At 51.6% G+C, this 17,012-nt stretch overlaps 5 protein-coding genes across 5 annotated transcripts, besides 3 other annotated features; all 5 read left to right on the forward strand.

The window, feature by feature from the left end:
- Positions 1 to 17,012: part of a sequence feature (sequence corresponds to BAC RPCI93-28C22) that runs on past both edges of the window.
- Positions 217 to 4,380, forward strand: Tb927.3.3850 (hypothetical protein, conserved; the record flags this gene model as incomplete). Its single annotated transcript, XM_838884.1, has 1 exon — positions 217 to 4,380. One exon carries the CDS (start codon positions 217 to 219, stop codon positions 4,378 to 4,380), a length of 4,164 nt encoding a protein of 1,387 aa, XP_843977.1.
- On the forward strand, positions 5,005 to 8,853 carry Tb927.3.3860 (lipase, putative; the record flags this gene model as incomplete). Its single annotated transcript, XM_838885.1, has 1 exon — positions 5,005 to 8,853. The coding sequence occupies one exon, from the start codon at positions 5,005 to 5,007 to the stop codon at positions 8,851 to 8,853; it is 3,849 nt and encodes a 1,282-aa protein (XP_843978.1).
- Tb927.3.3870 (lipase domain protein, putative) lies at positions 9,732 to 13,430 on the forward strand (the record flags this gene model as incomplete). Its single annotated transcript, XM_838886.1, has 1 exon — positions 9,732 to 13,430. The coding sequence occupies one exon, from the start codon at positions 9,732 to 9,734 to the stop codon at positions 13,428 to 13,430; it is 3,699 nt and encodes a 1,232-aa protein (XP_843979.1).
- Tb927.3.3880 (hypothetical protein, conserved) lies at positions 14,534 to 14,947 on the forward strand (the record flags this gene model as incomplete). The annotated part of the gene is made up of 1 exon (XM_838887.1): positions 14,534 to 14,947. The coding sequence occupies one exon, from the start codon at positions 14,534 to 14,536 to the stop codon at positions 14,945 to 14,947; it is 414 nt and encodes a 137-aa protein (XP_843980.1).
- Positions 14,984 to 15,016: a microsatellite.
- Tb927.3.3890 (hypothetical protein, conserved) lies at positions 15,655 to 16,617 on the forward strand (the record flags this gene model as incomplete). The annotated part of the gene is made up of 1 exon (XM_838888.1): positions 15,655 to 16,617. One exon carries the CDS (start codon positions 15,655 to 15,657, stop codon positions 16,615 to 16,617), a length of 963 nt encoding a protein of 320 aa, XP_843981.1.
- Positions 16,962 to 16,992: a microsatellite.

A 17,012-nucleotide genomic window follows, 5' to 3' on the forward strand; every position in this document is an offset into this window, starting at 1 on the left:
CACCGTGAAGCGATGTTCCTCTTCTTTTTCCCTCTTAACATCGTCAGATTTTTTTTTTTTGCTCCGCATCACAATAGTGTTTAGGAAGTTTAGCCTCTCCATATTAATTGCTTGACGCAGTCAAACACGCGTTTGAACTTCTGGTGGGTAGAGGTGATAGGTCCACCGTCCTTTGTTTTTTTGCAGCCTGTAGACAAACCCGTTGCTGCCACGATAATGAATACAAACCGGCCGAACACATCTGGCGTTCCCTCTTCTTCCTCCACTGCCGGCCCCTTGGCTTTACGGAGCGGAAGCACCGCAGGGGTTGTTGGGGGAACTGACGCTGGTAGAAGCGGCAGCAGATCAATGGATTATAACCCGTTCTCTCTCATGGATGTTGGGACGGCGAAGATTGGGTTTGAACAATTCCATGGGGTGCCGTCGTCAATGCCGATGCAACAGCAACAGCGCGGGGTGCCAACAACAGCCACGTCCATGGGCTCTGCTGTTGACTGTCAGCTTCGCAAGTCTTCGGCAGGAACCCAACAAGGAGACCACTCATACTACCAGCAACAGCGGCAACCTTCTCTGTCCCAACCTCAACAGCGCACGAATCTTTCGCTGGATTTGGCGAGAGTCACCCAGTTGGCATCACAACGCAGCGGCTCAGCCATTACAACCACACGACAAGATATCGTGACACCATCCTCCGCGAACCGCTCGGTTTCTCAGAGCTCTGCTCTGGATTTAAAAACCAGGGGGGGCTCTCTAGATACCGTCACGTCCATGCGCTCTGGAACAGATGGGGAGCCACATGGTAGAGTTGCGAAGCGTTCAGCAATCTTTAGTAACTTCCTCAAAAGGGATCCCCCAGACTTTTTGAAACCGTCGCCAAACACCTTACTGCGGCGACAAGGGTCAAGCACAGCGGTGACCGCACGTGGGCTTTTTGGTGACCAGTCTCGCTCTGGCAGCACCGCGACAAACCCAGACGCGCACGTGTCGCGTCCGCAACACCAGGAACAACTACTGGACCCCTCGCCATCGCAAGGGTACTCTCCAGGGTTTGTGCTCTACACAGCGAGGGAAAGGGACCGCGTCAAACCTGCATTCTTCAGTCATTCTGCATTGACAGCTCGACCGAGTGCTGAGGATACTTCAACACGGTTTGTTTCATCTGAGCAGTGTGTTTCCCCCCTCCCGAGCAGCACGAATCAAGCGACAGCTTCGCACCTTCCCCAAGGACCCCCGCTGGGCGTGAACAACCCTGGGGCGACAGAGCCTCACTTTACTGACAGTGGAAGCGCCTCAACCGTTGTTTCAACGGCCACTGGGACGCATCTGCCCCATGGTTCAGATTCTGTTGTTTCTGCTCCGAATGCACTCACCAGTGATTTTCATGTACCCCAAATGGACATAGCCGTGAGAGGTGTGTTGGGAGATACGAGGTTATCTAACGCCACGACATCGTCAGCATCACAGAGTCTTGCCTACCTAACTCCAGGTGCTGAGGTTGCTGTCAGCGAAAATTATGCTGAGAAAAACAATATTCTGGTTAGCAGGCCACCTTCAGCTCCTCATGCTCACATGCCGTTGCCGGCGGATCCGGGTGTGGGAAGCGTCCTCTCGGCGGACAACGTGGCCATGAATCGGGGTGATGCTCTGGGGCTGCCAATGCCGCAAGGCATCCCAAATGATGGGTTGAGTCCAAATGGAACCGAAGAAACGGCTTTGGCTCTTCCTCCTCCTCCTTTTCCTGGGTTTGGGCATCCCCATAAGGTATGCCCCGCTGCTGTTGTGCCTGCCGGTGATGACGTTGCTGCGCCTCATGTAACCTCCGCTACGCACGGCCTTGGTTTCCCGCCCACGGGCCGCCAACGGCAGGAGCGGACGGAACACGATACACAGGCTTGTGTGTTTATCGACGGCTTTGACCCGAGCGAAGCCCCCCCAGCTGCGCCGTCCTATGGGGATGCCGTAGACGGTTCGTCTTCGCAAGAGTGGCACGATGGTTCGCTGCAGGACGCGGTTGCCACAGCGCCTTCTAATGTGGGGTCCGAGGCTTTGCTATTTGAGGGCCCAACTCAGGCAGGGGAAGTTGGTACTAACATGTGTCCCGTTGAAGAGGGGACATCTCCGGAAGCGCGGCTGCCGGCTTTAGATATGGCTGCTCTCCCTGTGTCCAGCCGCCGTGAAGGGAAAGGTTGGGGACAACAACATCGTCCACGTGGTGGAGCCCCGTGTTTTGCCGTATTTTCTCCTACGGGCTGTGTTATTGCAGTGTTTAACGCTCCCAATCCCTCCGTGAAGCCCAGGTTTGTATGCAGTCGTGTCGCGGACATACTTTCTGGGAAGGCGAAAGGTATGAACCCTTCCAAAGTGGGTGAAGACTATGTAACGACCCTTCGCGTTTCGGCTGCATTCACCCTTAGAAAAATCAATGAAAACAAAGTTCCACTGACGTCTCTCCGCGAAGCCGTCCAGCAAGTGCCCGACATCCTTCCGCTTCTAAGGGGCGTTTTGTCCTACGCGCTGCGTGACCCGTTGCCTGACTGGCGTAACGGTGGACAGAAGGAGCTTACCAAAATGCTCTCGGAGGTGGCTGAGCAGGTGCCCCCCTCCAGTGTGATGAACCCTATTCGGCTGTCCGACCCAAATTTGTTGAAGAGGGACCCGGAACAGGGTCTGCGGGAGGTGCAACGGTTGTTGCTTATTGGAGAGCGTGAGGCTGCCGTGGGGGTGGCTATGGAGTTTCAGTTATACACGCATGCCATTATTATTTCGATGGTGTGCCCCACCAAAGAGCAATACATGGATGTAATCCGTACCGTTGTTGAGAAAGAGTTAAGCCCCCTTTCACCTCTTGCTCACGCCTACTGTACGTTTAACGAGCTACCGCTTCCTGGATTCGCGAGTTCGCCAACATCTACGTTGCCCAGTGCACCGACGGGAGGGTGTGAGGTTTGCGTTCGGCAGTCCTGGGTGCAGCACGCGGCACTGTTTGTGTCTAACTTCACTAGGGAAAGTGCGGTGGGCTTGGTACAGCTGGGAGATGCCCTTGTAAAAGAAGGGTTGATTGACGAGGCCTATTGTTGTTTTCTGCTCGCTCATCTTACTCCGATGGGAAATGTTGCCCCTCAGCAGCTACCACAACCCCAACAGCAGCACGTCATGAATCTTCTTCGTGTGCGACTTGGCGCATTGGGTGGGCACTGCCGTCCTGACGGTGTGCGTGTGGTTCTGACGCCGAAATTGCTGTTTCTAGCTGATGTTGTAGACAACATTCGCTGTAACCTTGAAGTGTCTGCACAACCTGCAGCAACGGAAGGGGAGGGTTTAGTGATGCGTCACGGACTTCCCGCTCGCTCGCCTGCCAGCAAAGTTGTGTTCTGCTATTTGCAAATGTTATGGTTACAGGAGGTGGGTCTGCATGATATGGCGGATCCTTTCATGGCACACACACTCCGGATGGCACCGACGTCATCCAAGAACTCGGCACCATTCACTTTGAACCGCCTGCTCGCCTCCGGACCCCCTGTCCCTGCGCCAGCCACTGCAACCGATGCTGCCGTCGCACCTGTCCCCATTCCCACCCCTGGTACGCCTCAGCCGAAAACGGCTCCACCAGCTCCTGGACTTCTAAACAAAGGGATCGGACCAAGGTTTGGTGCCCAGACGTCACAAAGAGTACTGCCGCGGATAGGACCAGACGGGTACCGTGTAACCACGATGCCCACTGCCCCGCAGACGTCGCCGCCGGTGCCAATGCTAGCAGGAGCGTTTACGCCCAACGCACCGGGAGGCGCCCAGACCGCAGGCTCGTCCATACCGCCACCGCCTGCCTCATTCCAGTCAAAAGTAGTGTCTACTGCGCCACCTCCTCCACCTCTTTCGTGCCAGGTGAAATCAGTCCCTGAAGGCGGTGCGGTAGAGAGTGAACCTACCAACCCGAACTCGGCCAGTTCCTCTTCCACTTCGTTCCCTGCTGCGCCACCCACTACCGCTCGCGGCCGTCCCGCTGAGCCTGGCCCAACTCAAGATCCCGGAAACAACGAGCGAACACAAGAGCCAACGAAGCAGCAGAGACAACAGCCGCCCCGCTCAGGCTCTCTTGGTGCCCTCGCCAGTTTCTTGTTCCGGCGCAGCGGCTCCAAAGACAACGAAGCGAAAAAGGACGAACCAAAGAAGATGATCATTGACACTGAGAAGCCTCCTAAGTTTGACCCCACGAGGGGTTGCTATCTCTTTCCCGAGTCTGAAGAGGATAAGAAAGTGGCAGAGATGATCAAGGCGGGTCCTATGATGCGATTTTCCGTGAAGCAGCAAGCCCCGCAGGGACCGGTTAACCGCCGAATGCCCGTAAGGACGAAATATGTGGACACATTTAACTCCTCCTGATGCTTGAAAGCATGCTCCGCAGTTAGTTGCACCTGATATTAATCGAGAAAGTCGTGGAAGTGTGTATATGTATGTGCTGTGCCGAATGATTTTGCATTGATGCCGAATGTAGCGGGTCGATGAATAGATGACTTTGGGACTCCCTTTTCGAGGATGTTCCCCTCCTACTGTGAAGTAGTCGCATCAAATTGTGTGTGTGAGGCGTGGAAAGGGATGTGCACGTGTGCGTACGTGTGGCTGGCGGCAGGCTCAGAAATGAAGTGATCAGAGGGCATAGTGTTGTCCTTAGAATGGAGCGGTTAGAATTGTGTTAGGTGGTGGAAAGGCGTCCACAAATCGCGTACGTGGGTGTTGAATAAGTGCGGGATGTGGCCATGGTTCTCCTTTGTTTTGCTGTCGTCACCTTTCTCCCTACTTTTTCTTCGCATAAGCCGACAATAATGCGCGCATGTTTTAAAATAACGATTCTTCTTTTTGTACTGCTTACACACTGTTATCATGAATGCGTGATTGTACGGTTAATATCCCTGTTTTAGCACGCATTTGCTGGACGTGCTGCAGAAGAAAACGAAGGTGAAAAAAGCGGACACATCGCTGTGCCATTTTCTTTTTTAAATCAGAAACATGATGGTGTGCCTTACAATTTTCCTTGATATCTCTTTCCGTATTTGTTTACCCGTTTTCAATGCGCACTACAGTAAAAGAAGGAAAGGGGGATCGGGGATGCCTATCCCAACGGTAACCATGGGGCCAGACCCGATTTCTGAGCCACTCCTGCATGACGCCGACAGGGACGAGATTCCATTCTGTGTAGCTCGTAATATTGGGCGGGAAATGAGACGTGGGTCCAGCAGCGACAGCGGCAATCGTTGGAGACAGGTGGAACCCGTGTTGGAGTTACAGATTGAAACGCTCTCTACGACGTCAGCGGGGTGGTTTCTGAACTCGTGGTATGGCGCCCTTGTGGTGGCGCTTGTCCTGCAATCTTTGGTCTCTTTTCAGTGGGGGATGGTGAATATATGTGACAGCTCATCGGTAAGCATTCGCAACCTGGATTCGTGGAGAAGTTCTTGCGTGGAAAGGTACGAGTATCAGTCGGCTGACCTTAACTGTTCGGGGACTAAGGTTCTGGTGCAGGCATGTGATCCACCGCCACACTCTTCGCATCGTGCAATGCTCCCATCTCTTCTAGGATGCGGAGCGGTACCGTTATCAGCACCATCTTACGCGGAGGACTCACCGGGCCCTAATCACGACGGGATGAGCATGCGGAGTGGAGGCTATATTCCAAAGCAACAACAGCAGCGTCTTTTCAACCTACGGTGGGTAGACCGAAACGTGATTGATATACCGGCAAGTAAGGCCAACCGCTTTCCGCGCGTCGTTTTCAGTTTAGCATCGCCGCAGGACGCTATTTCTGGAGATATTCCCTTTAAGACTTATCAGTTGCAGGTTGTTCTGGAAAAGTTTCCGGTGCATGCGCCTTCGGAAGGAGATATAAATGTTAACAGTGGTACCAGCCGGCCGGCAACCACTGGCGTGTACCGATACAACACAACAACCACGTGTTTTCGGACCACACCACGATGCTCTTCAGTGGTGTTGCCGCAGGATGTCGTGGTGGTTGGCGGGAATTCGAGAATCACATTAACCATCATCGGTGCTGTGGAGGAGCTGGCGTCTGTCGCTTCCATGTCCTCTGTTGGTATTGCGTTTCAGCGTTCTTTCTACACCATCTTTACAATTGCATGTCGCTACACCCTCATTGTGATCTCCGGTGTTCATTTGATCTTCTTTCTTTACCGAATTCGGCGGACGCAGACAATCTATGAGCATTACTGGGTGACGGCCTTGAACGTGGCACTGATACTTTACCTTGACCCATTTTTCGCCGCCGGAGTTGACGACGAAAACGGTGTAGAACTTTATCGCTTCTTTGAGTACCACATGCCGAATTATTTCATTGCCTTTTTGAACTGTTTTATTTTTGCGCTTGTTGGAGCCTCCATTAACGCTTCTGGGGAGGTAGGAGAGACTAAAAGGAGACTGAAGGGGGAAACCGTTCCAGGGTGTGACGCTCCTGTGCTTGAGGAACCGTCGCCTCGCCCGGGTCGGCCACTAGCGACCGTTCCTCCCGATATGCCTCCTTCTTCACCTGGTGGCGATCCAAGGGATTTGCAACGAAAGGAAAAAAATTCATGGACAAGTGAGGCTCATGACAGTTCTGTATTACTTGCCTCCCCTGATGGGGATCGTGCGGCACTCGTGCGACGACGTGGTATGCCTCTGTGGGTTACCGTTTCAATCACTTACTACTTCGTTATTCTCGTAGGTCTTGACGTGGGGAGGGCGTTCGTTGAGAATTGGGATTGGGGAACCGTTGCGGATTGTGCTACATTCTGTTGCCGTTACCTTGCGTCAATGTTCTACACAATGCTCCTGTTGCTTGTTTTTGCGTCGAACGTGCTACTTTTATGGCTCAAACGAAATCTGGGCAGACAGCCCTACCTAGAGACACGACCACGGCAGCTGGCATGCCGTGTGTTTATCTTCGTGTTTGCTAGTGCTATGGTCTATTTCGTTGTCCAGGCTGTTCTTATCGATCTACTCTACCCTCATATTGTGCGGATTGTCGTCTATCAGCCATTCAGTCAGCTCGCCCCCGTGATGGTTTCATCTTGCTTTGTGAGTCACATAACATTTGTGTACACACCCACCACTGCCTCACGGAGGGTGCCCATACGGCCAAACAACCCCATGTGGCGCCGTGTCGTTTGGTCACGGCAGTGGTATCAGTGGCTTCAGTTTCACGGTGGCATATTGTACATATTTCACAACGAAGAGCAGGAACGATACTTCAACTTTTTACAGAACAAGCAGAGGTTGGCGAAAGTCCTTCACCGTCGGTCGGGTCGCGTCCCTGTCGCCACTGAGCACGAGGGTGTAGGGCCCATTTGCTCCACGGCAGAGTGTGTTTGGAATGGTGACGGACCACTAGGGACATACGATGCGGAGAGCTCTGATAGTTCAGACTCCAGTGGCGGCGAAAGCAGCTTTTCTTATAATAGCAGTCACAATGAAGATGATGATGTTGCGTCAAGCGGACGTGGTTCGCGGCGTCGCAACTGGTCGCGCATTCGGAGGGGTGTTTCGACACTGTTCGAACGTGCGGAGTGTCGGTTCGTGGAGAAATCTGCTTTGCTTCTGGATTCTCTCGAGGGGGCCATTCTTGACCCTTTGCAGTCTCTCCAACTTGGTGGCAATAGGCGTGTGCCCTTTTTTAACCTCGAGGCCGCGATTGATTGCCTGAATCTGTCGTGGGAGGCATACGCACCTCTGTGTAGTGATGTAGATGCTTCGAGGCGAGATGCTGATGGCGGGGGGAATGGCACCTCATCTTATTGCGCTGACTGCACTCCCTGTGCGTTTCCCCCAGAGACAAGGGGAGAAGGCGATAGTGATAAAAGCACCTTAGACGAGCGGGCATTTTTAGAAGGGGCTGTGGACAGCAGTGCAGTGACGACCGTCGATAACAGGCCCATTGATGGTGATTTGCAATCTTTTACAGTTGCGAGGGAGGGGTCGTCCACCAGTGTGGGACCTGCTATGTGTACCAAACAATACGGTTATAAGCCAATCGCTGTGTTTGAGGCACTTGATGTAGTGGCTGTTTGTGCTGTCATGGACACTGAATTTTTGCACCATCGTGGCAAGGTCCCTCGAATCGTTATCGCATTCCGAGGAACAGCAAATATGAGCAACGCCAGGGAGAACATTCGTGTTCGGCAGCGTCCGTGGCGGGAAGTAGACGGTGTCCGGCAGTGGTGGGGCCTCACGAAGCGTGCAAGAGTCCACTCGGGTTTCCTTAACATTTGGATCTCACTGAAGCCTGCTGTGCTTCATACACTTCACAGGTTCTTAAAGGAGAATTCTTCCACTGTTTACCGTGTGTTTTGCACGGGCCACAGCATGGGGGGTGCTGTGGCTTGTCTTTGTGCCTACAGTGTGCGGCGTATGCTGCGGGAGATAGAATACCCCTTGGATGAGGTAACGGTTTACACGTTTGGTCAGCCCCCGATGGGGAACGCAGCGTTTCAAACCGCTTACGACAAGGCGATTCCCCGAACGTTTCGTGTTGTAAACGAGAGTGACGCGGTGTCCCTCTTTTCCCTGTTCGGGGGCACGCACGTTGGCACCGAAGTGGATATTGACCGCCATGGCAATTACATCTGTAAGCCCATGTTTATTGAGATGTTATTCAGACCCACGGGAGGGAAGGGATTTGCTTTAAAAAATCATACCCTTGCTGCCTATGCCCAATCTCTTAATGCCGTTGCGGATCGGAACAGCGGTAGGGAGTGTAAGGTGCGCTGCCTGCAGCCGTATGTGCGTGATGTTGTAGACCCATCACTTAGCGCTCTTTCCAGTGCTGCCGCCAACGTCTCTGTTGAACACCAAGCTGCGAACGTGTAACCAAACAGTGTATGTGAGACTTGAATTTTGGAAATATCGTATACCTTTCTTTCATAGTCGGTTTTGTGTTCACGAAAAAAAAAAACCGCTTCGTTTACTTCTTCCTTTACTGTTGTCTATGTGCACGCATGTTGACTCACCTATAATCTGAGAGGCAGCGCGAGCAAGAGACAGACATGAGACGGTGCAGTTGTTCAAGTACCATTCATGGGTTTGGTGGATGATGGGGATGCGGGGTCGCTCTCCACATCGTGTCGTGGGGGAGGGGGAGGGCATTTATTGGTCGGGAGAGTTCGAGAGGTGTCGACGGTTATTGCTCCATCTTTGTGTGTGTGCACACTTGCGTATGCAGTCCCTTTTTGCCTTCATTTCGCTCTTTTGATGTCTCGTATTAGCTGTGGACGCGCGATGCCGTGGGATCTTATGCGTGATCTCTCTGCTTAGACCGCACTTTACGATTTGGCAGCTCTCTCTTGTTGTTTTCCCTCCTTTCTCTATTTTCCTGTTTGCCGGTCATTTTTGTCAACCTCCCAACCAAAGCCTGACCACCGGGTGGTGCAGTGCCGTTGGCTGTAAACGTGACTTTGAGTGCAAAAGAGACCTATCTGTTTCCCCCCTTTACCCAAGTTAAAAAGAGTTGTTTCTTGCACTATCCGACTGTTATTCGTGCCTGTGTTTCCTTCCTGTGCCCCCTTCTTTCGCTCCAGCTGTCCCATTTACCCCCATCACTTGTGGCATTCAAAACAAAGCAGTGACGCCAACGACACCGACGAAAAACAAACAGGCGTAAAGGGACTTTTGCATTCGGTCAAGTACTGAGGTTTGTTTTTTTTTTCTTCCGGAGACGGAACTCAGAAGGGAGGCCAGAGCCCATCGAGATGGAGAGGAGACAGGCGGGCGGGAATTTGCTGGACTCTATGAATTCTGCATCAGTGCACGTGAACGACCTTCCAGCTGAGTTCCCCCGTTTTCCACCGCAAACAATTAGCACGGGCGTTGCTTCTCAGAGTCACCGCAAAAAGTCACCGGCTTCGGGACCCCCGATGAACGGGAGTCATTCTTTTTCTCGTCATACAAACACAGGAACTGTACCTGCCATACCGCGCGCCCCACGGCGGTGCCGACTTACAAACAACGCACCATTCCCGGACCCCGCCTGCGTGGACTGCCAAAGGCATAGCTGCTCAAGACATTCAGGCGGCAGCACGTTGGCGGGGGGAGTGGAGCTGCAGATTGAAGGGCTTACGCGCTTCGTTTGGCGGTGTATTTACTTTTTATGGTTGGCAGCCCTTGTCGCCGGTATAGTTTTGCAATCCTTGCCCTCTATTACATGGAGGGTGCTGGACATCTGTGGAAGGGATGCGCCTGATATGTGGAAATATGGGACATGGAATAGCAACTGTGCGACCATAGAGCTGGAGGACAGACACACCGATACCTACCGTGTTCAGTGGAATGGGCGACCATATTCTGTGGACTTTGGTGACCCGTTGCTGCGGTTCCGTAGCCTCGTAATTAACCTGGCCAGTCCTGACGACTGGGAGGTTTTCCATCCTGACGAGCGCAGGTTCACACTGAGGGTTGCGATTCCCTTTATGGAGGAGAACAGCAACTGGTCTACTGCCCCGTTGCCGATAGTGTGCCGTCGTGGGGACGATCGATGCGTTTACATAAACCTGCCGCCGGGTGCGGTTTTGAATGACACTGGTGGAGGACGCGTGTCTCTATCTCTTAGCGATGTCCCCGGAAGTATCGCTCGAAATATAAATAACTCAGCGGTTGGTATCCTTTTTCAAGGGCGTGCTTACGCCCTTACAGTGTTGATTTGGCGCTACATAGCCCTTACAATAACGGTTTTGCATGCTATACGGTTCGTAGTGAACCTGAAATACAACAACAGCCTCTATGAACAGTGGTGGGTTTTGGTGCTGCTGTTGGCGTCTGTGTTGTATCTCAACCCCCTCACCGCCCTTGCCATATCTCCAGATCGGCTTCCACTGCCGCTGGAGTTCCTTGAACTTCACGTACCATGGTGGTTTGTAGCGGTGGTGGTGAGCTATATGTTTTCTGTTATTACTGCGTCCATGCCGCGCGCTGCGAATCCCACGAAACAGGAAGGCGCTAAAAACCTGGGATGCCTTAGCCGCATGAAGGCCTGCTTCTGCCGCAGCCGCAGCATATATGACCCTCCGTTGTGGACGAAGGTAGTGGGAGTGCTTTTTATCATTATAGCCATTGGGCTTGACATAGCAGTGGCCTGGCGGTGCTGCTCTGCAACGCTACATGGGAGGGGGTCGGGTAAGAAAATCTACATTTACCTTCTCTGTTCTCTTTTCGGCTTTGGGTCGCTGGTCTGTTGTATTATGCTCTACCGTCTACGTCGGAGCATGTCAAAGAAATCATACCTGGATTCGAGACCTCAGCAACTTGCCTGCCGTGTTTTCATGTTTATGTTCTTTACGGCCATCATTTTCAGTATTACACAATTCGCTCTGTTTTACGTGCTCGATTTCAGAATCCCGGGTATGTTGGCGTGGCAACCACTTATACAGCTACCGGCGTTGTTGGTATGGCCAGTTTTGGTCAATGTCATGACTCTAATATACACTACCCGTCACCGCCCAGAGACGGTTCCCGTTCATCCGCGAGACACGCGCTGGAAAGAAAGTGTCTGGCCTGACGATTGGTACCGATGGCTTGTTCGCCATGGCGGCAGCATGTACATTTTTCATACAGAGAAGGAGGAGGCCTCCTTCAATTGGAAACAACTGGAGTACCGCGTACGGCGGTACCTTGTGAGGTTAAAGAGAAGGGGTAGTGTGCATAACTTATCTCTCCTTCTGCAGAGCATACCCAATGACTCTTCATCTCCACCGGTTGAGGGGCCGAGTGACCCCTCGATAAATTATACCATTATGTGCTCCGTTCACTCCCGTCCCCAGGATATAGAGTTCTGGAAGGGTCTGAGAGAGTCGATTTGTAATCGAGGCGCAGCCGAGATTGTCAACATGGACATGACGTCCACGTGCTTCCTACCGTACGTTGAAGCAGGGAGGGAAAACGATTTGGGGCCCGAGAGACCGTCAGGCGCATCCCAAGTGATGAGACAAAATGTTGGCAGGGAAGGAGGTGGGTCCCGAGCTCCGCTGCTAGAAAACGATGGGGGAGCTCTCAACGGTTCCGTGGCGTTGAGGTTGAGCTCCACCACCGGGGATGCACCTCCCGGTGACGGGGAGCGTCGTCTGGGGTCTGTGGATGATCATTCAGAGGATAGCGGCGACGATGGAGGGTCAACTAATAACCCAAAGAGTGTGTGGCAAGCACTCCGTGGTGTAATTTCCGCGTCGGTGAGGGGAGCCGGGAGGAACTTATTCGAACGACCTGCTCATGCGTTTGAGCGTGCCGAAACCTATCTTTTGGATGCTGTTCAGCAAAGGATGCACGAACCCCTGTACCTCCCGTTTTTCAATCTTGAGACAGCCATTGACTGCTTCAACATAGCGTTTGAATCGTACAATTGGAAGGGACAGTCGCACGCCCGGGCCCAAGAAAGAAAGGTTGGAACCTCGGGCCGCTGCCGCGGCTCTTCAAACTACCGTTCAAATGCTCGCGAATCCGCTGCTTACCCCCGGGAAACGGACCCAGACGCGTGCAGCACGTCGCAAGGTGATGTTGAGATGCGCAAATTTTGCCCTAGTACAGAACAACAGTCTGTGGCAGCCACTCCAGACCATAACGGGACGCCCACTATCGATGTGGAACAATACGGTTATAAGCCAATCGCTGTGTTTGAGGCACTTGATGTAGTGGCTGTTTGTGCTGTCATGGACACTGAATTTTTGCACCATCGTGGCAAGGCCCCTCGAATCGTTATCGCATTCCGAGGAACAGCAAATATGAGCAACGTGAGGGAGGACATCAAGATGCGCCGCCGTGCTTGGGATGAAATGAAGACCGATAGGGACAATGCGTCTCTGAAGTCGAGTTGCTGCTGGGAACCAACGGTCCACTCCGGATTTTTGGAGATCTGGGAAGCACACCAAACTTCTATTGAAGAAAAACTTGGCGGGTTCTTAAAGGACAATTCTTCCACTGTTTACCGTGTGTTTTGCACGGGCCACAGCATGGGGGGTGCTGTGGCTTGTCTTTGTGCCTACAGTGTGCGGCGTATGCTGCGGGAGATAGAATACCCCTTGGATGAGGTAACGGTTTACACGTTTGGTCAGCCCCCGATGGGGAACGCAGCGTTTCAAACCGCTTACGACAAGGCGATTCCCCGAACGTTTCGTGTTGTAAACGAGAGTGACACATTTGCAACGTTCCGGCTTTACGGCACGCAAGTTGGCACCGAAGTGGATATTAACCGCCATGGCAATTACATCTGTAAGCCCACGTATATGGAGCAACGGTGCCACCCAATGAAGAATAAGGTGTTTGGAATCGAGGGCCATCAGGTGAAGTCTTATGCCCGCTCGCTCAATGCCTTGGCGCTCGACACATCCTGCAAGATACGTGCTTCCGGCGATCCAGAGGCGTCATATGTGGCCGAGCCTGGACGCGAGCCGGATGCCATGTAAGTTGTTCCTGGCCTTTGGGTTGCGAATGCATTCGCCGTGCGGATGAAAGAAGAGGAAGCGTGGGATAAAAGTGTGCGGCTGTGGGGTATATTTGGGGAGTTCAGGGTGTTGTGAAGCATTTGGGATGGGGAAAGTGACATCGAAACGGCGCTAATACTTGCTTGCTCGAAGTTGTGTGTTCCCTTCTCACTTAGCTTTACCTCAGATTAGTGACTTCCACATCCCCAGCTGCTGTGAGGGTGGTTGCACATCCGTAATTCTTCTCCACAATTGCTGAGGATCTTTTGCCTTTTGTTTTTGAGTTGCTTTTTCTTGCCGTTGTTACGTCACTAATCATTTTGTATGGAAGGTAGTGGGAGCGAAGAGAGCCAAGTGATATATTTACCGCTCCATCCTTCGTTTGTTTAATTTTTTTCGGTTTGTCTTGCTCACCATCTTGGGTGTTGGGGCTGCTCGGGATGCTGCGGTGTGGTTGTGTGGCTGGGGCATGGTGTCTCGCGGCTTGCCTCCATTATTGTTTATGTTTATTTGGCGGTGACGATGCCTGGTCATGCGTGCGTTTTTTCCCCCTTTTGTACGTCTTCACCAAAGTTGTACCGCTTCTCTTTTTTTTCCATTTCGCTGAGGGGGCTTCTCTTTCATTGGGTGGTAAACCCCATTCGCGCATGTGTGGTTCCCACCGTCGTAACCTCTTTCTTGCTTTATTTTTTTTAAGTTTACTGCAAATGGTCAAACGCACACGTTGACGTACCGTATTTCATACTGGAAAGGGCTTTCATGGCTTCCTCTTTCATTATTTTATCATCTGTATCTTGAAGATACCCATGCACAACTGACATTGTGGTTAAATCACCCATGCCTGAGAATAGTGGCTTGTACCAACTTCATCTGTTCCTTATTTTTCTTCCTTTCCAAACACCGTCCCCAATTCAGAGAAGGAGAAGCATTTTTTATATTTCTTTTAAAGGAGGGAGCAAAAGGGAGTGCGAGTAAGGGGAAAGTTGACATAGTGGGAAAGTAAATAAATAAATAGGGAAAAGGGAAGCAGAGGAGGAGCAAAAAGTGTATTTTGAAGGAGAGAGCGAAACCAGAATACGGCGCTGATGAGCAACCGGGAGCCAATGTCGCCATTACCCACGCAACCAACTTCTGTCCCCAGTGTGGCCTCATTGAAGGCAGTTCTCACGCCGCAGGTGGTGCTGCAGACGGCACAGGCCTCACTGGAGCTTCCCAAGGCAGATGAGATGTGGTCTAATTGGTACAAGGAGTCCGAGGACCGGTTTCTCGACTTTATTTCCTTCGATGCAACGGAGGGTGGTGGTAACGGAGGTGTTGTCCGCTCTGGAAGCTCACATCGGACGTTGAGTGCACGGCGCATTAGTGGACAATTTGAAGAAGAGGTGATGAAATCATGGGAAGAGGACTGGGAAGATGAGGATGTGGAGGATACATTTGATGCCGTCATGGGGCGGATTGGGCGCTATGAGGCTTCAAGGGCCGCTTCGTCACAGAAGTAGAAGTATGACTTACTCATCAGCAGCTGTACAAAAGACGTGTATTTGTGTGTGTGTGTTTGTGTGTGTGTGGGAGGCGTGGAAAGGTGTTAAAGCTCTTTTGCTTTAAATTTTATTGTTTGGTGGGAAGGTGGAGTGGCAGAGTGCAAGCATAAAGCGAGATGGAAGAAAATATGAGTGCATGATGTCGGTAAAAAGTTACTTCATCTTGTTTTCTGTCTTTATTCTTCTCTTTTTTTCGTTGGCCACCTTCTGTACTATTTACTGGCTTGTGGTGTGTCGAATCACTCTACTGAGGAGCGTGTGGTGCTTCGGTATATATATTTGCCTGCTAGTGTGTTTCTTTTTTTTTTTTGTTGGCCTTGTGTGGGGACTTGTGGCGTGTTGAAGAGGTCGTTTTAAATTCCCCCACAGTGGCGTGCTGGATGTGTTCTCTGTTGGGAGAAGGGGAAATTGAAATCATTTTACCCGTCAAGAGGGCAAATGTGTGGTGTTCCTTTCTTTTTTGTTTTCCGTTTCTACCGAGGCTGTTTGTTTGTTTCATGCTTCCCTTTCTTCACTTTTGGTTATTCTACGCTTCATTTACGTTCCCCTCCGCTATTCTCTTGATTATGGGTTAGGTTTTGCACCCCGTAACTGCGCTCAGTAGGAGGAGTTTGACGAGACACACACCTGCACATAAGCGTAAATAGATAAATAATCTTTGTGAAATGTGGGTGAGGACATTCCTGCGGCTCTGCGGGTGCAAATCACCCAATGCGGCAGCTATAACTTCTGGATCGTCATGGATGACTGCTGCTGCATGGGCCAGTCTTGGAAGCGAATTTTCCTCTGTGAGTGAGAGCAAATTCCTGCAGCAGGTACCGGATGGATTCCTCACCTCACGGGCAACAACTGACATGATGCCCGCAGAGCAGCTCCTTCTATCCATGGTGGAGGAAAATGAGGAACGTTACAAGGGCGTGGATGTGAGGGATCCTTCATCTATGGCGGTGTATGAGGGGGAAAGGCCGCGATGGATGACACTCGGAGGGCAGGTCCGCGCGGTGTCGGAGTTTGTGTCCGGGCATTTATGCCATCACATTTCATTACCCGCGTGGAAGGAGCTGTTTGACCTTCAATACGCTGAGATGGACTTGACGTACTGGCTGTATGTGTTGCATGTGCACATGGTTAGTCGCCGCGCCACTAGTGTTCCCATCGAGAAGTTTAACCGCCGTCGTGAGGTGTTGGAGGAGATTCTTTTGACTATGTTTGACAGTTGGGCTGCGACGTCGGAGGATGTGATGGGACGACCTCCGCTTAACAAAATCCGTTTCTACATTAAGGACATGTACTATGTTACGGCGGTTAACTTTGAGGAAGCCCTCTTACACGATGGCCCCGGGGCCGATTTGATGCTGTTGGGGTTCTTGATGAAGTTCTGTCCGCTGCCGCGTCCCGAAGATGTCCCTCTTTACACCTATTACTCTCTAGTGCATTACATTCGCTTTCATACTGCTTTACTAGATCGGATTCCCGATGAGTCTATAGCGAAGGGCAACTTCAACTTCCTCTCACCGACTGACCCCCGAATATTTGAGCAGTACAGTGAGGTAACACTTGACCAAGTTATTAGAAGTTGGACGGTGGAGGCTAGTGAAGAGGAGGTAAAATGCCATGCGGCACCGTGATATGACGAGGGCTGCGGTTGTTGCCTTTGCATGTTGACAAGTGAGTGAGCCAGTAAGGAGTGTGGTAAAAGCTGTAGGGGTTTGGACGCTGGGAGTCGCAGGTGGTGTAATGTTTTCCATTTTTCCTTTTTTATGTCAGCTCTTTTGTTTGTTTTGTTTTTGTTCTGTGTGTTGTTGTCGAGCGCCCTCAGTGCACTTTGGTAATGAGGGCTTACGTATAAAAGAAGATTGTCGTTTGGTTCTGTTTTACATTTTGTGTTTTCCCTATTTTGTTTGGTTGTCATGGAGGGGATGATGAGCGGTGTGTCGACGGAGGTATCGTGAACTCACTCCCGTTAGTGTGGTATTATTTTCATTATTATTATTATTATTATTTTTCTCCTACACTAAACATT

The sequence above is a fragment of the Trypanosoma brucei genome, chromosome 3 (assembly GCF_000002445.2).
Source record: "Trypanosoma brucei brucei TREU927 chromosome 3, complete sequence".
Lineage (NCBI taxonomy): Eukaryota > Euglenozoa > Kinetoplastea > Trypanosomatida > Trypanosomatidae > Trypanosoma > Trypanosoma brucei.